General features: G+C 39.9%; 1 protein-coding gene and 1 long non-coding RNA gene across 2 annotated transcripts in view; both read left to right on the top strand.

The window, feature by feature from the left end:
• The window catches only part of LOC148153362 (uncharacterized), an 88,350-nt gene that overhangs the window by 65,556 nt on the left and 990 nt on the right, over nucleotides 1-21,804 (top strand). The window lies entirely within an intron of this gene.
• Nucleotides 1,150-18,272, top strand: ankrd33ba (ankyrin repeat domain 33ba). Its single transcript, XM_014981676.2, has 6 exons — nucleotides 1,150-3,704; nucleotides 12,499-12,628; nucleotides 13,021-13,161; nucleotides 14,645-14,786; nucleotides 15,384-15,582; nucleotides 17,210-18,272. Exons 1-6 carry the CDS (start codon nucleotides 3,258-3,260, stop codon nucleotides 17,753-17,755), a joined length of 1,605 nt encoding a protein of 534 aa, XP_014837162.1. The 5' UTR covers nucleotides 1,150-3,257; the 3' UTR covers nucleotides 17,756-18,272.

Raw genomic sequence — 21,804 nt, 5'->3', positions numbered from 1 at the left:
ACCAAATTTGCACGACCCAGACTGTTTCTCATTGGCAAAGGGAAAGGTTCAGAATGTGCTCCAGGATATTGATTATTTTCCACAGGTGCCCCAACAAGAGTATTCTGGCAGGCTGTATCATAACCTTGTTTGGCAGCTGTAACACCCTGGATTACAAAGCTTTACAGAGGATGATTAGATCAGCACAGTGCATTACCAGAACATAACTGTCTGTACCTTTCAAAGTGCTGTGGAAGGAAGGTGAAGAAGATCATCTCTGACCTCCCAGCTGCACACGGTTCCTGCTCTGGCCGTCTGCTGAAAAATCAAACCCCTGCACAATCATTATTATTAGTAGTATTCAGATATTGTCTTATTCTTAAGCAATGCATTCTTCAGATCCTTGTTTTAGTTGTTTCTTATAGCCAATTGTACATTCGCTACGTGATACCGAGAGGCTGGTTCATCACATTGTTCGACTGTTGCTTGTACACGACAATTAATCACATAACTAACAGTGACGCAGTGCGCTCTGTTGGAAAATATATACACCTAAGATTATCAGAGACCACATTTCAATTTCAAGCCAACATCTGCTGCACACAAAGCATTCTTGACTGCAACAAAAACTGAGCACTGGCTCGGAACTAAAGTGAAAATTTAAGTGCTAAAGAGCTCTTATCTCTAATCAGCTTCTGGTCTTAATCAGCATTCATCATAATCATTCATTTTGAGACAAGCAAAATGCCCCCTCCCCACCCCTGGCCTCACCAAGTGTTCACTAAGTCAATTTAGAGGACTGCCAGTTTAACTTAGCATAATTCATTTGTCTTAATGGCACATAATGGGGGAAAAAAGTAAACTTTTTACTGTGCATTGTAAGAGTAAACATTTGTGTTTTGCACAAATTGTAATACTAATGCCTAAGGAATCCTGAATGACTGCTGCACTTTTACAGGCACTTCATTTTATTCCAAGCAGAACAGAACGGTACTGTCAAGATTGTACTCCCCACTTAAAATACTGAAACTTATTCAATATTTTTTGAATAAGTTTATTATACTACAACAAAGTAATTTTTAAGAGAGTTCACAGTCCAAGTGCCTACATATTACTCAGTTATATGCCTAAAATGTCGCCCTATTTAAAGTAACTGAAATTTGGCCACCACTGAGATAAAATTCTGAAAAAGAAATTTTTGTAACACTTGGTTGAAAATCTAACGTGTATCATGTAAAACCCTCATCGGGTGTCAACAGTTTGTCTATCTCACATGTAAGTAGGAAGATCACCCTGGGACATCCAGTACAAACTGATGCTTGGTGTGCTAAAAATAATAAGAGTGAAACCAGCAACAACAACTGTATGACACTAAACACCCAATAGTTCCCCCATTGTGTGGTATCAGGAGACCAAATTCATATCTTGTTTTGATAACCTTTATATAACTTTGAGTGGCCCCCGGTGGATGGTTTTTCCTACCAAATGAAAAGAAAAAATTAAAAATTCCAACATACTTTTACAACGATCTCTGTAAAGGCATGCCATGTGAAAATTCTTGGCGGTTGAAAATATGAGCGAGATAAGAAAAACATGCTCCTACAAAGTTTTTTTTTTTTTTAAGTTATCTCAAAATTGTACTCAGCATGTACTCGTGGTACTGAATGTAACTGGTGTGCCTCTTATGTTTACCACCTCACCCAAACCCAGTTTGCCTTTCAGGCTTACGGGCCACTATGTGCCTGTTTTTTTGTTGTTTTTTTTGCCCCCCATGCCATACAACTTCCTGGGCTGGTTCACACAGGGTAGATGTTTTCCAGCTGTATCTTTAATAACACACATGCAGTATCTTGTCAGTATTGCTTGAACTTGAGTGTGTTTAACCCCAACGCCGCTGGGAAAGACGTTCGGTAGTTTTCACCAAACACTGTGCAGAAATTGTGGCTATTTTTGTTCGATTAGAGAGGACAAGACGTTGTTTCATTAGTTTCTTCACAAACCCCAATTCTGTGCTACACAACTTCCTAATCAGGCTTCACTGAATAGTTTTCATGGCATCAAATACGAAATGGGAGGGTGGCAAAATCATGGTGTGTGATTTTATTAGTGTCAGTGGGTTGTGTTACTGACTGCAGCCCAACTACTATTCCCAGTTTAAAATTAAACATTAAACCTACGTGTTCAATAAGTTAAGAGGTTTTCTTTTCAACAAAAACCTCAACACACTTGCTGACCCATTTCCTGATCTGAATGCATAACCCACTCAGAATGCTGGGTCAAACCCAAAGCCAGATCCCAGTTGTGTGAAATCAGTGCAGATTTGTTTCTGTTTTAGGAAAAAACTAAAAAATAAAAAAAAACTGCATTTGCTTAACACAACAATTTTAATAGTGCATGACAACGTTTTTTTTTTTTTTTTTTGAAAGTTAGATTTAAATCGAAATATTGGGGGGGCAAGAAAGTCACCTAAAAATTCTAGACCATATATCATTCAGCATCCTTTCAGAGGAAACCTGGTAGGCTACTTATACATGTGTGAAGTTATACCAAAAACAAAAAAATAAAGGAACTGGCAAATAAAAACAAACAAAGATGTAAATCTTCAGACTGGAAAACTCTAAAAATACCCATATTTGACAACAGTGTTGGTTGGGTCCAGCCGAATTATCTCTTACTAGAAGACATACCCCACATACATACACACACACACGCACACACACACACACACACACACACACACACACACACAGAGAGAGAGAGAGAGAGAGGTCCCAGTTGCGTCTAATCGGATTAGGTGACTATGGGTTAACAGGCTGGCGGCTCTCTCCGCCCTGCATGGGACAAGTCTTCGGTGCAGTACTTTTACTTTCTGCTGAAAACGCTGTTTATTTTGAAAAAAAGAAAGGAAAAATACCCAGACCCCAACTAGTCTTCTGTGTGCTCTCGAAATATATAAGTTTGAAAAAGCGTGCTTTCGCTTTCGGAAGGAGAAACGGGAAATCGAACTTCGAGGGACATTTTACTGATCATCTGTGCCTTTGCAACATCATTTCATTTGCGAAAAATGATTAAAGGTTGGATTGAATCAAAGCGCAACTCTTTTTTTTTTTCATTTTTCAAGAAGTGCAGTCTATTTAAAAGCACAGATTTAAAAACTGTGTGCATTTAAGCAGTCGTGTGCGATATAAGTGACTTTTTTTTGTTTGTTTGTTATGCCCGCGTACCGTGAGCCAGGCTGCACTCCACCCCGCGGACAGTGCCCTGGGCTCGGGGGTTAGATGGTGCTGATCACGGACGACAGGGATGGAGGAAGCGCCTCGTCGCTGCGCGTCAAACAACTGCTGCAGCAGCAGAAAAAAGTTGGGGGGAACATCGGCCATGTCCACCCGACGATAACCGAGGAGCCCCAGTCCAACTCCGAGGAGGACTACCAGGGGTCCTGCGAAGAGGACGGCGACGACGAAGAGGGGAGCGAGGAGGACAGCGATGAGTTCGAGGAGGTTGACTTTGAGGACTTGGAGGACTGTCGGAGCATCGCGTCGGACGACTCTTTCTATCCTCCGGATGATGTGTTCGCGGACTCGGAGCGCTCCCCGTCTCCGGAGAGCCCGGAGCCGCTGTCCTTTTTCAAGGCGTGCTGCACTAACAACGCGGCGATTGTCCGGATAATGATACGACACGGTGTGAAGGAAGAGGAGGTCAAGGAGACCGACAGGAATAACCGGGTATGAAGCACATCATGCAGGCCTCTTGCACTCCTCAGAACCGGTGCACACACGTATCTTTGGTTGCTGTACAAGTTTTTATTATTATTATTATTAGAAAAACAAATTGATATCATTGTTGAAGTTTTTGCATTCAGTGAGAGAGTTTATCTTACAAAGGTATATAGTTTCTTCCTTAGTTCCACCTTGGCCGTGCAGTGCAGCATGTGTAGTTAAGGAGCATCAGGTTCAGAAGGTGTTGAGATAATTAAGCCTAAGCTTTCTGCTCTGGGTTACTTACTTGTTTCCAGGCTTTTGCTAAGTATCCGGTCAGACAATTTTATTACATCCAACGAATGTCATGTGCAACCTTGACATTCGTTGTCTAAGGATGTGAGAAGGACAAGGCATGGGCTGGTTATTGAGATATATACCCGAGTTATAAAAACACGTTTCAAAACCCTGAAAATGTTCCATCATACTGATGCTGCGGTTTAAAGGCATTTTAATGAGATACAGGGTAAAATATCTGGGTGACCACTGACTTATAACTAGGCCTCTGTGCATCAGGGATCTTTCCCCTCTGCTCCTCCCTCCTCCCACACTTGTTGCTGGCTAGATGGCTAAAAGAAATGATCACATATTTTCCACATTCTGCTTGCATGCCACACAGAACTATATTGATTTCTGAAATATTTTGAGCCACAGAAATATTGATAGTCACAAACAGGAATGCCACTCAGTCTTATTAAGGTAACACTTTTGCAGCCACAGTTGGCAAATCAGGAACATATTTGTGAAGTGGCCAAAATCAGCCTCTGCTGAATCAGAAAGCCCAGCTAAATCAAGCGGCAAACATGCGTTGAGACGTATGTCGCTCAATATGAAAAGACTGTGTAATATTTTGTGCAATAAGCACTCTACCATCTAAGATTTTGAGAGAAAAATCATCCCTAAGCTGCGAGTACTTTACGAAGTCACGATACCTCATTCCAGCACAAATGCATGTCGAATCACCACACCCTCCATCTCCCCCTTTCACCTGCAACAAATCTTTCAGCGTTACCCAAGGAGGCCCAAGCTTGCCGAGTTTACATGTTAAGCCATCTCCTGCCAAATATTTTCAGAGTTCCCGCCTTTGCTTCACCGTCCTACCTGTTCGGGCTTGGTATATGCACGTGCAAATTACAGATCAAATTAATCGGTGCGTATTCTTCTGTACTTTTCCTAAGACCATCTAAAAAGCATCAGAATAACAGATACTTGCTACGCCATTATAACACATAATGTTTTGGATTTGTGCTTTAACAGTGCTTTCACTTGAGGTCACTGAACCATTAGGAAAGACACTATGTCAAGCCGTGGCTCACTTTATTGCTCAAAAAGGGTGATGACTCAACAAGCACTTCCTCCTTCAAGCTTTGAAAGAAAAAGTCCTAGTTTTTATGTTTTTTGTTTTTTTTTGGGATAATTCAGATCTGAACAATCCCTCCACCCCCCCTCCCCCGTTCACAGTCTGAAACATTTCACCAATCGTTTCGTGATAGTGCATGCACTCATGCATGACAGCTCATTTTAGGGAAAGGAGACAAACTCGCATCGCTTCCCATTTTCAGTCTAACTTCGCATCCTTTATGAGCTTTGGGTTGGTGCACATAACGTACGCATTGGACATGACATTGTATTTTTGAATATTTTTTTTTTTGATTCAGATAATATGTAATAGCTTTTGGGTAAGCACGTTACATATCCACAGTACGGTACTATTAGATTGCTAAAGAGCAATTTAACCAGTCATGCATTGTAATGCCATAAATCCTACAGTGATGGATGGATGTCTCTGTTGCAGCACACTGTATTAGGTAGTATATATATATATATATATATATATATATATATATATATATATATATATATATATATATATATATATATATCAAACATTATATATGGCTGCATGCACATAATTAAACAGCATGGTATCTGAAACAAAAAACAATTTGAATCGCAATTGAATGCATTAGTTTGTACAATAATAATGACTCATGTACCAGCTGATGTAACTATCAATGTTTAGTTTCTATGCTTAAATAACTATTTGTCATAGCTCTATTTTAAGCACTATATTCTGTGGCTCAAAGCTATCTGCTTGCAATACAAATGCATGCATTTGCACCTGTCAGCATTCTTTTCCATGGTTGTGTGATCCCTTTAGGTTTAACAGCAACTACAAAATATGTGCTTCTATTCTTACTGGTTTCAATTGTATCTGTTTAATGGTGTTAGTGGTAGAAGTTGCTCAATAACAGGACCAGAAAGATGCTTCTGCTTATTATTATTATTATTATTATTATTATTATTTTTTTTTTTTTTTTTTGTTTTTACAGATTTATCCATATGGTGCCATTCTGTTGGATTTTATATCTGAACTAAGTTTTAAGTGTCTTAAAAAGCACAAGTGACAATCTATTGCTTCCATGGCTTTTCATGCATTTTCTCTGTACTGTACATGCTGACAAACCAGCAAAATATGTGTGTGAAAAAAAGCAAATCCTGCATTGCTTTAACCGGACCCAGTGGGCGAATGAATAAATAAATAAATAAATAAATAAACACTAAGAAGGAGCAACAACAATGAAAAGATAAAGCACTAATTGGCTCGCTCCAACCAAAACTTCTCACTCCAGAAATGCAACGCTCACACTTTGTGAAGTTGCCAGAGTTTCAGCAGATTCTTTTATAAAGTAGTCATTTGTTAGGATTTATTACTGAGTTTCTGCCCAGGTCCAGATTGGTGTGCAGTATTAGTTACACAAGTCAACGCCTTCTGGGACAGAAGGATAAATAGTGACATTGCGATAAATAAAACAAATGCTGCCTGTGTTAAGTTCGACTTTTACGGTTGTGATGGAAACTTGACATGCAGAGGAGGCACCGAGGACTATTTTTTTGGGCATCTTTTTGATGAAACTTCAGAGCAGATTTTAATTCTTCGCCCTAACTGTGGCAAACCGGCACCGTGATTCAACTCAGTGTGCGGCATTTTGCTTTCCACCAATATTTGCATATGTTAAAACTTAATAAATGGATACAGATAATCTGGGAGAAGCGGAATGGTAAACACCCACAGGCACATATGCTTCTGTTTAAGACACTGTCTCCTTCAGTTTGTTAGGTTGTCATGTTCTAATCAAAACACAGGAGACACACAAACACAGAAAGCTATCAGCTTAAATTAAGCCACAAGCTTTTTAGCAGCTTCTATGTTGTTTTCCCCACCCCGCTACCCACACACAGAGACGTCCATCAGAACACAACCATTTTTTTAATTATTTTTTTTTTAAATACTTTGATATTAGGTGACTCATGCTGACTGATACTAAAACTGACACAGCAGGCTTGAGCTGTGAGACCACAGGCGACAAACCAAACCACAGCTTGTGCTGCAAACCTGAAAATCAGCTGACCAACACAGAAATCAACCAACTGGCAAAGTGGAAGAGAGACAAATGAGGCATGGGCAAATAGAAACAGAAATCTGGCACTGCAGATGGTAGCGAGCACAATGCTCCGAGCAAATACAGACAAGTGGAAAAATCAAAGCGACAGTCATACACATCAGATTTGATATGGCCATGTAAAAGCTCAGAGCTCAGCCGCGGAAAGCAAAACATTTAACGGGGTGGTATTGACAGAAATGTGGCCTGGTGCATTTGTGTCAGTGGTGCTACTGATGTATGTGATTGAGGACAACGTGGAGTGTTTTTGTTTCCCTGCAGAGCGGTTCCTGAAACAAATGTCACATTCTAGTCACTGGACAATGCAGGCTGCAGCGATGTTAGTCGTCCGTAGCTCTCACCGATGCTTAATTTGAACGCGTACAAAACAAATGTGATTGATTTAGAAAATAAGGAGGAAGTTAGAATGGTTTGTGGCAGAGGAAGAAGCCTACAAGGCAAGCGGTTGGTTTCCTCCGGAGTGGAGGTTCAGCACAACCAGCAGGACTTTCAAGCACGTTTTGCCTTTGCCTTTATTTTCATGCATCCGACAGTGCTGTTAAACCGACCCTCGTTTCTTACAATTTGCTACGTTTTCCTGTGAGTGTCATTACAAGACCGGTGGGCAAATTACCGATATGAGCAAATAAAACCTGATTGGCGCCGTGCATTAGTCAGCCTTTACAATCCGACAACTGCAAATTTAACGCCGGTCTGAATTCACAAACAGAACCCAAAATTCCCATTCAAACCGCTTTCAGCACCAGTTGAAATGGAGCAGTGCTTACAACACGTATAACACCCGCATGTGTGGACTTGTAACAAATATATTGGGCTAAACTAGTATTTGACAACTCCAGTGTTGGTTCACTCTTTTTGCAAGTAGTTTAGCAATCCCAACATGAAATGTGGATGCAAAGTTCCTATCCCTCCTCCCTTCCCCCTCTCTCCGTGTCATTCTGACTGATGGAACTAAGCCTTTCTATTCTAAGCTCTGGATATTCCCCAGATTACTTAGTGAGTGTGTTTACGACTTTGCGTGTGTATGGGACGATAATTTGTTCAACCCATAGTTTCACACATTGTAATGCATGCATGTTGTTAATAACAAATCTACATATTAACAATCTATATTGTTCTATATAATCTATATATATATATATATATATATATATATATATATATATATATATATATATATATATATATATATATTTTTTTTTTTTTTTTTTTTTTTTTTTTTTCACAGATTTGCATAGATCTGCATTGAGGCAGATGGTGGGGTTTTATTTGTTTCCATAGTGTGACAGTGCCTGGTGCCTCAGCGATCTCTGAACATCTGGTATCAGCTGATGGTTTTGATGAAATAGCTCAAATTATGGGCAGTTTTTTCGCTGCTTTCCGAAGCACTGTAATGTCATAAAAAATAATCTTGACTGGGACTATTACAGAGGCACTCAGTCGTACACTCAATTTAGGTTCAAGTTAGTTGCTACTGTGATACTAGATTGACCGTAGGTAAAATTGCTTGTTTTCAGTCTCTTTGTTCTAGCCTTGTGATAGATTGCTGACCTGTACATGATGTACCCAGTGTGTTGCCCTCTGGCAGCCGTGATAGACTGTGTTCAGGATCAGTGATGAAACATGCCCACGGGAGGCTGCTTTACAACTTGTTTAGTCTGAGGCCACAATATGTAGGAGTATCTAAGAGTTCTAATGCCACTGAACGCTGAAGGTGATAACAATAATGACAAAACCTGGCCAAAATGGTGAACCACATCTAAGCAGTAAAAGCATAATCAGGAAAGCTGTAATAAGTAAAAAAAACAGAAGAAGAAGAAGGACCATGCCCATGAACTTGGAATTAGATCAGAGTTATGGAAGGAATAGGTTCAGTGACAAAATCATAAACTATCTGAACCAGTCAATATTTGCCTAATTAAGTTCAGCAGAGATCTGATATGAGATAAGCTCATATCGCATCTAGTGGATCAACACGCACATGTGTGTTAGAAATACTTTTATCTATTAGTTGGCGAAGCCTTTTCTTTAATCTTTTAGCAACATTTGTAGTTATTAGGCATTTTATATCTTCCGTTTTCAACGATACGAGAAATGTTGAAGTGCAGAACAAAGCACTTTTTTTTTAGTGCTTTCACTTTTTTGTTCCTGCCGTACACCTGTTTTCTGTTTATCGTCACTCCTCTCATTCCTTACATCAGGCTGCTATTGATCCATGTATTTGTGCCTCTTGGGCATAATATTCATTCCAGATGCAGACTGGTTCTTTCAGTTTTATGATAGCCAATGTGGAAGTATGTTTAGCATCACCGTCCATTTAGGATGCCTAGTTGCTGCAAAGTGTTATCTTCTTGGCTGATGTTAATGCTTAAATGTTGCTCCAGTACTTCCTACTGGTCTGACCTCATGATGCTATCTAATGTAACAATGGCCATTATGCTCAAAATGAGTGTTGTCTTGGTTCAGGTTTCTTGAGATCAAACCTAAGGCCTTTGTTTAATAGTGAATTTGCAAACTGTGACCTGTCTTTTTACGTTGCTTTTGGAGTAACTGCTTCTTGCTTGCTGAGTGGCCTATCACCCCATGTTGTTTTGCTGTAAATATGGACACTTTCCTACCAGCCTCAGCCAGCATTTTTCACATTTTTCTTCTTTTCCTAGACATCAGTACACGTATTTTGCGCCACAACATTCGTCTCCTCTGAGGATTAATACATTTGAATTTTGGAACCTTTAAGTATCTGAAATGAGGACCAGAATGAACCTTACTTGTGAGCATCTACAGTTTTCTTTCTGTTATCTTGCATTATTTCTTTTGATTTAGTCTAATTTAATATCAGATTGTGAGAAAATAAAGTTCAGTTTCTTTTTACAAAGTGCTGGTAAATATTGGTGGAAACAAACTATATTTTTGAACTCCTCGCTGATTTATCTGCTGCGTTTCTTGGGCGAGGGGGGGTTGCTGGAGGCTTCGGGGGTTAGGGATGGAAGTGTTGTCTCGAATTGTGTTCTGTACAGTGCAAAAACTTGTGACAGGAGAAATTCGCTGAGTAGAACTCATCAGACCGAAAACGATTTAAAAAAAAAAAAAGGTGACATACTTGCATGTGTGTTTGTGAGAGAGATTCACAGGCAAACAGAGTGAAGGCAGACGACCGAGATTGCTCTAGACGTGCTGCAGGGCATGCTGTTTAAGTACATCACAGCAAGGCTGGAGGTCTGCCAAGGACGTGTGTTTGTGTGTGCTGGTGTGAAAGTGTGAAAGACAGTAAGACAAGAGAGTGTCTAAATAGAATTATTTGAAACTGTGCCAGTGTAGGTAAGAGTCTTGCAAGCTGTCCAGCAGTCTCAGTGAATCCTTGCCCTCGGGCTGACATTACAGTTACTACATCATCTGCTGGCTGACAGTCTTGCTTGTTTGCAGTTCGGGTTATGTTATAGGTGAATTGTACAGAATGTGTTGTCTTAAAAAAAAAAATCATCTGTAGGGCATAATGTATGTATTTCATTTGGAGATTTCAGATGAACATAACCAAAAAGATAGTCTTACAAACATTTTTGACAAAATTCTGTTATGAATTATCAGATCCCTTACATTTGCACACGCTTTGACCTTTTTCGACATTTTGGAATTTTACCTGCTAGACCAACAAAACCTCATCACATAGTTGTAAAGTGGAACAAAAATAATCCCAGACTTTCGTTTTGTGTTTTTTTATTTTTATTTTTTTGCAAATGAAAGTCTAAAAATGTGTGGTGTGCATTTGCATTTAACAAACTGGGGCAGCAACCCTGAAATAGCTAGATTTATAAGGTACTGTTTAAAAGCAAATCATATTGTTTGAAATAAAAGTGATACATTCAATTGAGGATCTATTGTGAGACTTCAGTGTTCCTGTTTACAGATGTTCTTCATCCATTCTGCTGAACTCGTGTGAAGAATTCAGTCTCCAGGTGGGCAAAGCTGGTTGAGACTTGCCTCCAAACACCTGCGTTTGTGGTGTACGAAGTTCTGCGAAGCATGAACTCAAAGAAGTTTGTTAAAAGGAAAACGGAAGAAAACAAACAATCCTGACAGTCAGAACAAATCTGAAATCCTTTTTGCTCCACCTCACAATCGTGTCTTACTTTTTACTAGTTTGTCACATAAAATCCAATTAATATACATGGAGCTTTGGGGTTGTACGGTGATCAAATCACGTGTCTGAATTTAGTACGTTTTTTGATTTTTCTCCAACTTGATACATTTGCAGAAAGCATATCCACTGCAGTTTCCCTTCAGTCTTCTAAGCTTCACCAACATGAAGTCTCCCTACATATTATTTTTCTGTAGGTCCACACATTAGGTCAAATCATTGTATGCAAGAAGCATTGCACAAAATTTGGAAGTTCTCCAAATGCTTGTATATTGAAACTACTTGGAGAATATTGAATGTTTCTGACTGCCTGTGTAAAGTTTGTACTTACACCATTTAAAGTGCTCGCTGCATAGATTTTGCAAAGTGCTTTGCATGTGTCTACACATTGACTGCATGACTCACTTTGCTTCAAAGTGGCATCTACAGTACTGTGATTACCTGCAGCCACAGTCTTTAAGATATGACGTTATAGGCCGTCAACATGTCATTAATTTCAGCAAATCCATTCACTCATTACCTTTGACCTTCAAATCAGGCAAGAGTTTCGTAGAGCGAGCCACGAGTCATGACAGAAATCCTATACTGACTCTTAAGATCAAACTGAAAATATTTCTGCAGGCACGTCTGTAAAAGTATACGGTAAAGCTATTGGGCGTCTGCTAAGAGCCCACTTTGATTTCCCGCGGTGACCACTTACCCGCCAGAGAGCGGACAACTTTTACAGGAGTTTCCCAGGTTACCGTGCTCAGACATTCTCGCTCAAAAACAAACATTTACACGTTTGTCCACACATACGTGTAAAAGGACACCTCTGCTGGCACCGGCATGAAAACACATCATGAAAGTACATGTCAACACGAGGTTGCACAACTTGTTTTTCCTTTGACCTCGGGGTCTCTCAGTGAAAGCACATCAGATGCCAGATTTAACCAGAGACATTGCTTCTCTGAAGCTGCACAAAGGTCCTCTTGTCTTTTGTGACTACCTCTCATACAGCCTTGATTATATTTTCTCGACACTCTGGAAGTCAGCACTTGTGCTTTGCTTCACCTCCAGAAATATATATATTTTTTGCTGATTGTAACCTTTAGCCTTTCCTCCTTCCTATTCCCCCCGCCCCCTTGTGTTCTCCTCTACTCCTGTCACTTTGTCGCCTCAGATAGGGCTGCTGGTGGCATGTTACCAAGGATTCGTGGACGTCGTCATAGCGCTGTCTCAGTGTCCGTACCTGGACGTCAACTGGCAGGACAGCGAGGGAAACACGGCTCTCATCACCGCAGCGCAAGCAGGTAGCACGCAGACACAAACGCACATGCGAATGGTTGGTTTCACATTAACAAACCATCAACACACACATAACTCCAGGCCTGCGTCACAGCACTGTCTGACACATGCTCGCACAAATGCAACAAATGGGCACTTTGGCACTGATGCTGACACAGACAAATGCGCAGACTCGTTTGCTTTAGCGCCACTCGGGCTAGAACAGAAGTGATAAGCGTGTTGTCTCGGTGTCCATATTGGCTCAGGTCCTTCGTATGCAAAAACACTGCAAACAAAATGTGATTTTTGGCCCCGGCAAGCACTTCCCCAGCCTCTTTAGAAGACATGAACATTTTTATATATCGTCAGTTGATATCTGTAAGCGGAACCTGCTATTTTCTCTCCTCTGTTCTTAAAGGCCACATAACAATCACCAACTATTTGCTGAACTACTACTGTGGGCTGGACATAGAGAGAAGAAATTGTCACGGCTTTACTGCTCTGATGAAAGCTTCGATGCAGGGCAGGGTGGAGTGTGTGCGCTCGCTCATGATGGCAGGTGAGCACAGAACTTATATTTCTGACACAACCACATATGCATTTGTATGTATGCACACTCTGACCAAGACGGACGCGGATGGCCTTTTGTCTTCTTCATATTGTCTTCCTTAAATTCTGATCCTTGGTTATAATCAGCAACGCAAAAGCGAAGTCTTGCCAAAGTGCTTCCTAAAGTGAATGATCTGATTCTGCTACTTTAAGAACTCAATATGTTTTTGAGGTGATCCATAATTACGACATTTATATCTTTAAACCTGTGATGGGATAAACTACTTGACGTTTTTATTCCCTCTGAATAAGATGTCTGGTCCTTGAACTAGACTTCTTATTCCAGTTGGAACAATATTTTGAATATGTTTAAAAGACACGAAAATAACTTTTTTCAGATCATTTTAAAACGAGTGCTGATGGAATTTGCCAGAATAACATTGCCTGGGAACGTTTTACTGTCTAGATTTAATTTTGTACACATCTAATAATCAGTGCTGTGAGAGTGTTTATGAATGTGGCTGTGAACATGAGTCACGAGCCTTACAAAACTCCCCTTCGTATCTCTCAGCCTTGGGTGGATGCAAAAATAATAAGAGTTTCTTCAGCTTATGTAGCTGCTGAAACTTAACTCAAAAATGTATTATGAATCTGAATTTGAATTCTGCTGCAGCTTTCAGAATCTTAAGCTTTTCAAAGAGTCATTATCGATGGTGATGGCTATGGTTGGGTGGAGCCGAAGAAGCCTCTAAATGAAGACGTTGTCGTAGTCTTGTGAAGACTATGCCTGGAGTTTTCTTTTTTTGTGTGTTCTAATTAGTGAGGTTGTACTGTTTGCATATCCCACTGACTTTTGGGCCTGCAAGAGGAAAATGGTAAAGCTGGGGACGAATGTAATTCTCATTCTCTCGGTTTGACTTCAGAGGAAAATGGAGCACGTCATTCTTAACCATTAGAACTTGGAGATCTTGAAATACATTCTTCTTTTTTGCGAAGAATTGTGTTGGAAAAGGGATCAGTGTGCTTGAGTATTTAATCACTTACGCTTTTTCTGAGAATGATGATTTAAGGCGACCCATGTTCCAGCGGCGCTACTTGTGCTACATTCTGAAAACTTTGATGCTAAACGTTCCTTTTTGTAGCTTTGGCTCTAATTTTAGTTTTGTAATGGAAGGAGAACCTCCACACCACCTCCAAGTCTTTTTGCATCGTCTGCATTTAGCTCCATTCATCGCCCTAGCAGTTTGGACCGGCTTTCATTTACATTGCACAGAGAAGAAACACCACAGGATTATGCTGCCTCTGCCATGTTTCACTGCAGAGAAGGTTTGTTGATGTAGTGCTAGATTTCCATCTCGCACATAAAATCCACGGAGGTTTGCGGTTGCAACATAACACTGTGACATGTTTAAGGGGTTATGATTAATTTTGCAAGGCACTGTAGTTTAATTATTGTCCACTGAGCTTCGTCTTTCTCCCTCTTCCTCCCCTAGGAGCTTCCTTGGATGCAAGGGACTTTGGTCGGAACCTGACTGCCAGGGAATGGGCCTTGTTCACGGGTCGTTACGAAACGGCCTGGGTGATGACGCGTCTTATGGAGCGGCCCTATCCCTTCCAGTACTGTGACACATACAGGTAAAACGCACACCTAAACCCTTGTCATATTGCAAAAATTCCTCCCCCACAATGAATGCAAAGTGAGGAGCTCAGTTGTACAAACAAAATATTATGGATGTATGCAAGACTCAAAGCAAAGAAAGAAAAAAAAAAAAAGTCTGACTGCCTGGTGTATATTTTCTTTCAAACTCGACAGGGTTGTACCATCAAAAACCTGTGGGGAACTTAATGCAAATCAGTTCTTATTCCCTCGAGGAGCTGACTTAATGTATTTCAAAAGCTTTACAAATCAGCATCTTTATTTTGAAGAACATCAATCTGCGCCAGATGGTTATATATAAACTGAACTGTGCTGACAGCTCTTTAGCTTTGTGATTTTGCAGAAGTGATTGCGACTGCAGTTTTAGGAGAAACGACACCAGATGAATCTCTGACTATTTGGTGCTTGCGCACACGCACTGGGCTTGGCCCGAAAGACACAAAACACAGAACAGAATCCTCAACTATAAGGAAACCATGCAATATAGAAAACGTCTATATAATGCATTTATATTAAGTATAAATCGCTTGGTGTGGATGGTGCTGTGGATTGTGATAAAAATATACTCCCTTCAGTCTAGAGTGGCCCCCACTGGCGTCCCTGGTGGCCAGAGCCCAGGAGCCCCGCGGCTGTCTGAAGCGCCTCTCGGACACGGTGCGCAACGTCTTCAACATCGCAAATGTCACCAACCCCGAGGATGAAGGCGTTATCGACCACCTGGTGTCTGTCACTACTGCCATGAGAAGCCCTTTTATTGCTGTGGCGTGTCACACCGTGAGTGTTTAAATTATGAGAACATCTCGTCGACGTGTATAGTTTTTTTTTACAGTCTTGTGTCCTCATTACATTCTCTTCTCACAAAAATGGCAAAAGTTTTCAAATTAAAGTCATACGATTCCTTACAAAAGTGTTCACCCGCCCCCTTAGGTTTTCGTATTTTTTCACGTTACTGCGGCAAACTCCAATATGTTTTATTAGATTGTATGTGACAGACCAAAACGAAGCAGGGAGTAACTGTAAAGTGGAATGCAAATATGGTTTTTTAAACTAATAAAAATGAACCAGTGTGCTGTACATTTACTTTGCCTTTACTCCGATGCCACAAAATAACGTCAGTGGAACCAACTGCATTCAGAAGTCACCTAACTAGTAAATAGTCAAACAGGGGAAACGAGTTAACTCGGTTTACACATACAGCTGCTCTGTAAAGGCCTCAGACGTTTTCGTAGATGACATTACAGGACAAACACTATCAGTGTAAGACAAAGGAACACTGGAGAGAGGTCAGGAAAACATTTCGAAAACAGGATTAGGTCATGTTACAATACCACAAGCCTTGAACATCTTATAGTATTCAATATTTATTTAAGAAATGGAAGGAGTAACGTGTAATCTAAACCTTACCCAGACAAACTGAAAGGCTAGGTAAGGAGAGGATGAATGGGAGAAGAAACCAAGAGGTCCATGGTTACTCTGGAAGAGCTGCAGAAATTCACAGCTCAGATAAGATGATGTGTTGGTAGAATAAATATTATTTATGCAGTCTACCAATCTGGCCTTTGAAAAAGACTATAGCAAAGAGAGGAAGGCTATTGTTGAAAGGCAGCCAATAAAAAGTCCTATTTAAAGATTTCCACAAACCATGTAGAAATTGCACTGGTCAGATAACATCAATCCTAATTGAGCTTAAGCTTTTCTGCAAATATGAATCACCAAAAAGTGTCGGTCTCTATAGATGCTTGTAGCTGGTAGAGGCCGTACTTGAAGCAATACGTGAAGCGTGGTCCTGTGAAATATCGACCAAGCAGGATGAATGAAAGTTCTTGCCACACTTTTCACATCGTTATTTGGAAATGATTTTGAGAAAAAAAAACAAGAATAATTTTTGCTTCCACGTGACATTAATTTTCTGCGTTCTAATAAAAAGTCCCTGAAATTTGATGTTGCAATGTCACAAAAGAAGAAAATGTTCAAGGGCTTTCGATATGTTTCCCTGGCACTTTAAAAACAGTGATAAGTGGCGCAATTAGCTCACAAGGAGGAAGGATATACATACAGCATGCCTTCAAAACTTATGTTTTCCTGCTGCCTGCTTAAAGTATTGAGGTAATTAGACTGTTAAGGATGAGTCTTGGTCTGATTTATCTTTTTGTGTTATCAATAATTTCTCTGTTCTTATTAATGACAAGATATAATTAATTCCGTCATTATCCCATAAGCAGTTTATCCATGCAGGATTACCGGTACAGCAAAATACAAAAGAGTAATTGAGCCTTGTTAAAAAAAGAACATCCAGAATTATGACTGATGCTTCTGCACTGGTGCTGTGTTATTCTGCGTACAGTACAGCTATTTCTACTAATCATGAAGAACTCTGTTTTTTTTTTTTTTTTTTTTTCAGGTGTGTCCTGATAGTCCTCCAAGCGTGGGCAAACGTCGCTACGCAGTCCCAGAGATTGTCCGCAAGCAGCGTGCCAAAGAGCTCCTGTGCGCCAACCCCGACAGGGTGGACAGCCACCGCAAACTTTTCCAAAACTCACGGGTCACCCTGGTGGCAAAGAACTCCGAGGACCGCCGGTCGAGCCTTCAAGTCCAGAGAGCGGTGCCTCGACACAGGAGCTCCAGCCTGGGCACGGTCTCTCACACGCAGGCCCTGGAGCTGCGGAGAACCAGCCTGATGCCACTGCACATGGTGCTGAGGAGGAGCAGCGTCAGGCCAGGGTTAAGCATCCCCAAGGTGAGGATTTCAAAGGCCCCCTCCACCACCTATGAACCGGAACCGGTTAGGAGGAAAAGCAGCGCCAAAGACGGAGGGGGGAACCTGCTGCAGATCCCCAAGTGGCGCTACAAGGAGCTGAAAGAAGAGAGAAGGAAGGCAGAGGAAGCGGAGAGAAAAAGGCTGGAGGCTGTTACTAGGAGACACATCGCAGCTGGGAAAAGGAAATAATACAATTACCTCAGGGAAGCTTCTTTTCAAATCCTCACAACAACAACAACACCTGGACAGGTCACGAAGCCAGCAAGATTTGGATGGAATATTTTGAACCAAACAGATTAGACCTCGAGACACTTTACTTACACACTACTTTGAGAGCTTTATTGTGGTCAGAGACTCACCCAGCAGACCTGGCACATTAACTTAGATAATTTATTTTGTAATATTTATTGCTTTCAAGTGGACGGCCAACATTTTGCTTCGATGAGTCGCGAGTTGTTGAGTTGTCGCATCGGCAATGCACTTTTAGTTTGGCACACTGTAGAACAGACGACAGGAAGAGACGTCCTCTCCTACCGCAGAAACACGTTCATCTCTTCCTGCCTCGAAAAGGGGGAATCGCCTGGATGGCAATATTCTGGAATCATGTCTTTGAAACATTTACGGATTAAGCGTCTTGTGTCGGCTGAGAAATTGAAACACAAATACAAGGACCTAAATGCATTTGCAGGATATATATATATATATATATATATATATATATATATATATATATATATATTTTTTTTTTTTTTTTTTTTTTTTTAGAATGCTTACTGCTTCAAAGCCTTAGTCTGAATGTATTTTGAATACATACATATATATTTTGTACTAGAGATATGATTGCTTTTCGAAGGTATTTTTATTCAGTGCGGACATTGCTTTGCATACGTTTTCTAGTTTTGACGTTTGAGTCCAAGGTGGAATTATTGAGGGGAAAAAAAACCCTGTAAAGCAATAAGATCAAATAAAACATTCAAATATTCCCCACATGTTTACAAGACAAAACCAAATTTATGTTTCAGATAAACTATTATGCAATGAGAGATATGTGACGTTGGGGTATGCAGGGTATGGATGATGTGAAATAAACATTTTTTTGCTCACCACCATTGGATCCAATATGTGTTGCATTTGAAAGTAAGAAGAGGTAACCTTTTATGTCAACCCGCAGTGCTGTTTTGCCTGTTTATAGATAATTAAACAGAACTTAATCGCAATACAGAGAGCGTCAAAAAAGTTAACATACAGTCATTATATGGACATGAATGTGAAATGATCTAAATTAGTTCACACACACTTGTCCATCAGGCTTCATTTTTCCAATTGGCTTAATAACAAGAGTTTAAAAAGCTCGTTTTAGCCTGCTTTATCTATTTCAGACCAGTTCACTGCTTTGGATTATTGAACTGTTCAAACAACCAGATGTATTCAAATTTCAGTCTGATTGAAATTCTCTGACTCAGTTGATGTAAAGTTGAAGAATTAGTCCAGCTTTTTCATAAGTCCACCTAAGGTGCTGAATTCAGCATGATGACTATGCTTAACCGTTGGTACATAGTTCTTAGGTTTAAAGTTTAACCTCTGTTGAACAATCTTTCTGTTGGAAAGAAAACTAGCCAATTTTAACAAGCTCTATCATTTGTTACAAGAAGAGTGATCAAATATCCAGCTAGAATCATGCCAGGACCTTCCGTAAAAGTCAGCCTTCTACTTGCTAAATGGCATTTAAACCAAGTTTAAATGCTGTTAAATCTGTTAAGAGCCAACGTGTAAAATTCTGGAAATTTGGAAATTATCTAAAATTAGCAGGCGAGTCTTTGTTAGAATCAAGCTGAGCCGTTTCTGACAAATTGAGCTTCTGATTTAGACCAGACAAGCCATTGAACCGCACGAGGTCACTTTACGGTTTGAACTTTAAAACATTTAGAATAATGGGGCGAAAATAAGCTTGATTTAAGCACACAGAGCCGCAATATAACATCGGCTGGAATTCTGAGAGCACAATTTCACGGTCCTTACTCCTCACGGCGATTGTGGTTTAAGTGCCATCCAAGAGCGTGTGTCTAATATACATGGTGATGAGTTGCTAAGGGGTTACAAGGGTTCTGCACAGCCAAATGGTTTCATCAAACAAAATTCACTGAATTCAGAGTGGCAATGTGCTTAGACACTGCCCATAGGAAATCAGCTGAACAAGACAAAAGATGAGCAGACAGCACATTTCAGGGCATGCAGGATTAATGAAATCCATAAAAGTAATGCTGTGCGCTGAAATATACACTCGACGCTATTATGGACGGTAATCACAAGTTATTTTTACGTGCAGAACTTCCACTGACGGTGAACGGAAGCGACATTGATTTGCGGATGAACTCTGATACGCTTATTGTTATTTCATCTGGCTTTTGCAGCGACTTCCACTTTTTATTTAGCAGAATGCAGAGAAATAAACTCTGATTCACACGTTGGTGAGCGAGACAAAACCTGTTAGCCGCTGAATGCGTCGGATAATATTTAGGTCATCGTGTCTCAAACAGCTGTTGGCTTAGATTCCAGCCTGGGATTATAAAGCGTCACTGGCTTGGTCAGCAATTCATCTCTAGCCCTCCCTGCCTCCCCTCCTCTTATTCCCACCCTCCCACTTTAACCCAAATCTCTCAACGAAATTTAGATGCAGCAAAATAGCCTTCCTCTCAATGTGCGACAGCTGTTATGTCACACTGTGATGATTCAGGCTGGGGTTTAAACAGGGTGACCTGATTTTACTGTGGTTGGACACAAACCGAGCGCTTTTGTCCAGGCTTCAAAACTCAGAGGGGGAATCCTTTGCAGGCGCCCTCTGCTGGGTTGTTTTGGAAGAAGGCAACATGCTAATTAAATGAGAATCACAAATGCATTTTAAATGTATTCAAACTCATTCAATTGTCCCACGTGTTGACATGTTTTGTGATAAACCAACACAACATTGTGCATATTCGTCCAGACACAAATCCACTTAAGAAGACTGGAGAATAGAGTTTTTTCAAGTATTTCTGATCCAAAGTGACTCAACTTGTGTATTTTTTTTTTAAAATTCAGACATAAATTTTAGTTTCTAGATGTGTAGAACAGGCAGAGAGAGAGAGAGAGAGAGAGAGACAGAGAGAGAGAGAGAGACGGGAAATGACTTAAAGCTGTAATTGCAGGGAAACAGCTCTACAAAATATTGTTTCATGGGCACTGAAAGCAACATAAAATATAAGCCACATTTCTGAGATTTACATTTGTAAAATATATTGTATATCCTTTGCTTTTTACTTTATAAGTACACCATTTTGTGTTTCTTTCTCAGATAAAAAAAAAATCCCAGTTGCAGTTTGTGGTTATAAACGGATAAAATGAAAGAAGTCATGTGGTATGAATAATTTCACAAGGAGCCGTTTCAGAAAGGCTGATTTCAAATAACTACTTTTGAACCAGGCATTTTCTTTGCTTATATAAAACAATTGCTGTCAGTTTCAATTAAAATGATAAAGAATGAAGTAAACATTCTCGTCTAATTTCGATAAACATTTGATGATTACAGAAAACAGAGAGATGATAATATAAATTCACTGAGTTTAATTAAATAACAGTGATGGAAGAGTGTTGATTAAATGTAGATTACCCAATAAGATAGCTTTCTTGTAAAAAAAAAAAGTAAATTCTGTTAATATCATACTTATATTCATTATTATTTCACCATTTTTTTTTTCTCTTTTAGCTCAAACCGTATTTGTTACATCAATCTGCTGAGGTTGGGAGGGTTGAATAATTACTGCGATGCAATCAAAAATGAAGTAGATCTTTCCTAATGAACAGTATGAATAAATGATTGTCTTAACATTGCAATCAGCATGAAAAATAGCAGATTTAAATTGTATGCATTGAGGGAAATGTAGGCTATGCTGATAAAAAAAAATGTGAAGGACACTTGGATGAGAGCAGCTCTGAAAAGAAAATCTTTCCCTTTGAGTTTAAAAGAAAAAAAAAAATCCATCTTTGTACCTTCATGAGCTGCTTCTGCGACACCGTTTCAGATTATTCTGGTTAAACTGGAGCCAAAATGTCATGATAACTTTTACATTTTATCCCAGGTGCGTTATCAAAGTATCCACAAGCAAGAAAGAAAAACTTTTTTATGTGGATCGGAGTGAATATTTTTTGGTGTGAATTCTGTTTTAAAGTTTTACATTTTACCCAATCGTTAATGTTTTAGC

Source organism: Poecilia mexicana, unplaced genomic scaffold, assembly GCF_051168715.1.
Source record: "Poecilia mexicana isolate PSO_F unplaced genomic scaffold, ASM5116871v1 scaffold_20, whole genome shotgun sequence".
Classification (NCBI taxonomy): Eukaryota; Metazoa; Chordata; class Actinopteri; order Cyprinodontiformes; family Poeciliidae; genus Poecilia; species Poecilia mexicana.
The sequence above is the reverse complement of the archived record's forward strand: the minus strand, read 5'-3'. Positions and strand labels throughout refer to the sequence as shown.

Excerpts from the sequence above, each read along its gene's own strand:
- ankrd33ba (XM_014981676.2), top strand. The coding sequence starts at position 3,258 with ATGGTGCTGATCACGGACGACAGGGATGGAGGAAGCGCCTCGTCGCTG. Across the intron at positions 3,705-12,498 it reads AGACCGACAGGAATAACCGG|ATAGGGCTGCTGGTGGCATG; the intron begins GTATGAAGCACA and ends TTGTCGCCTCAG. Across the intron at positions 15,583-17,209 it reads TTGCTGTGGCGTGTCACACC|GTGTGTCCTGATAGTCCTCC; the intron begins GTGAGTGTTTAA and ends TTTTTTTTTCAG.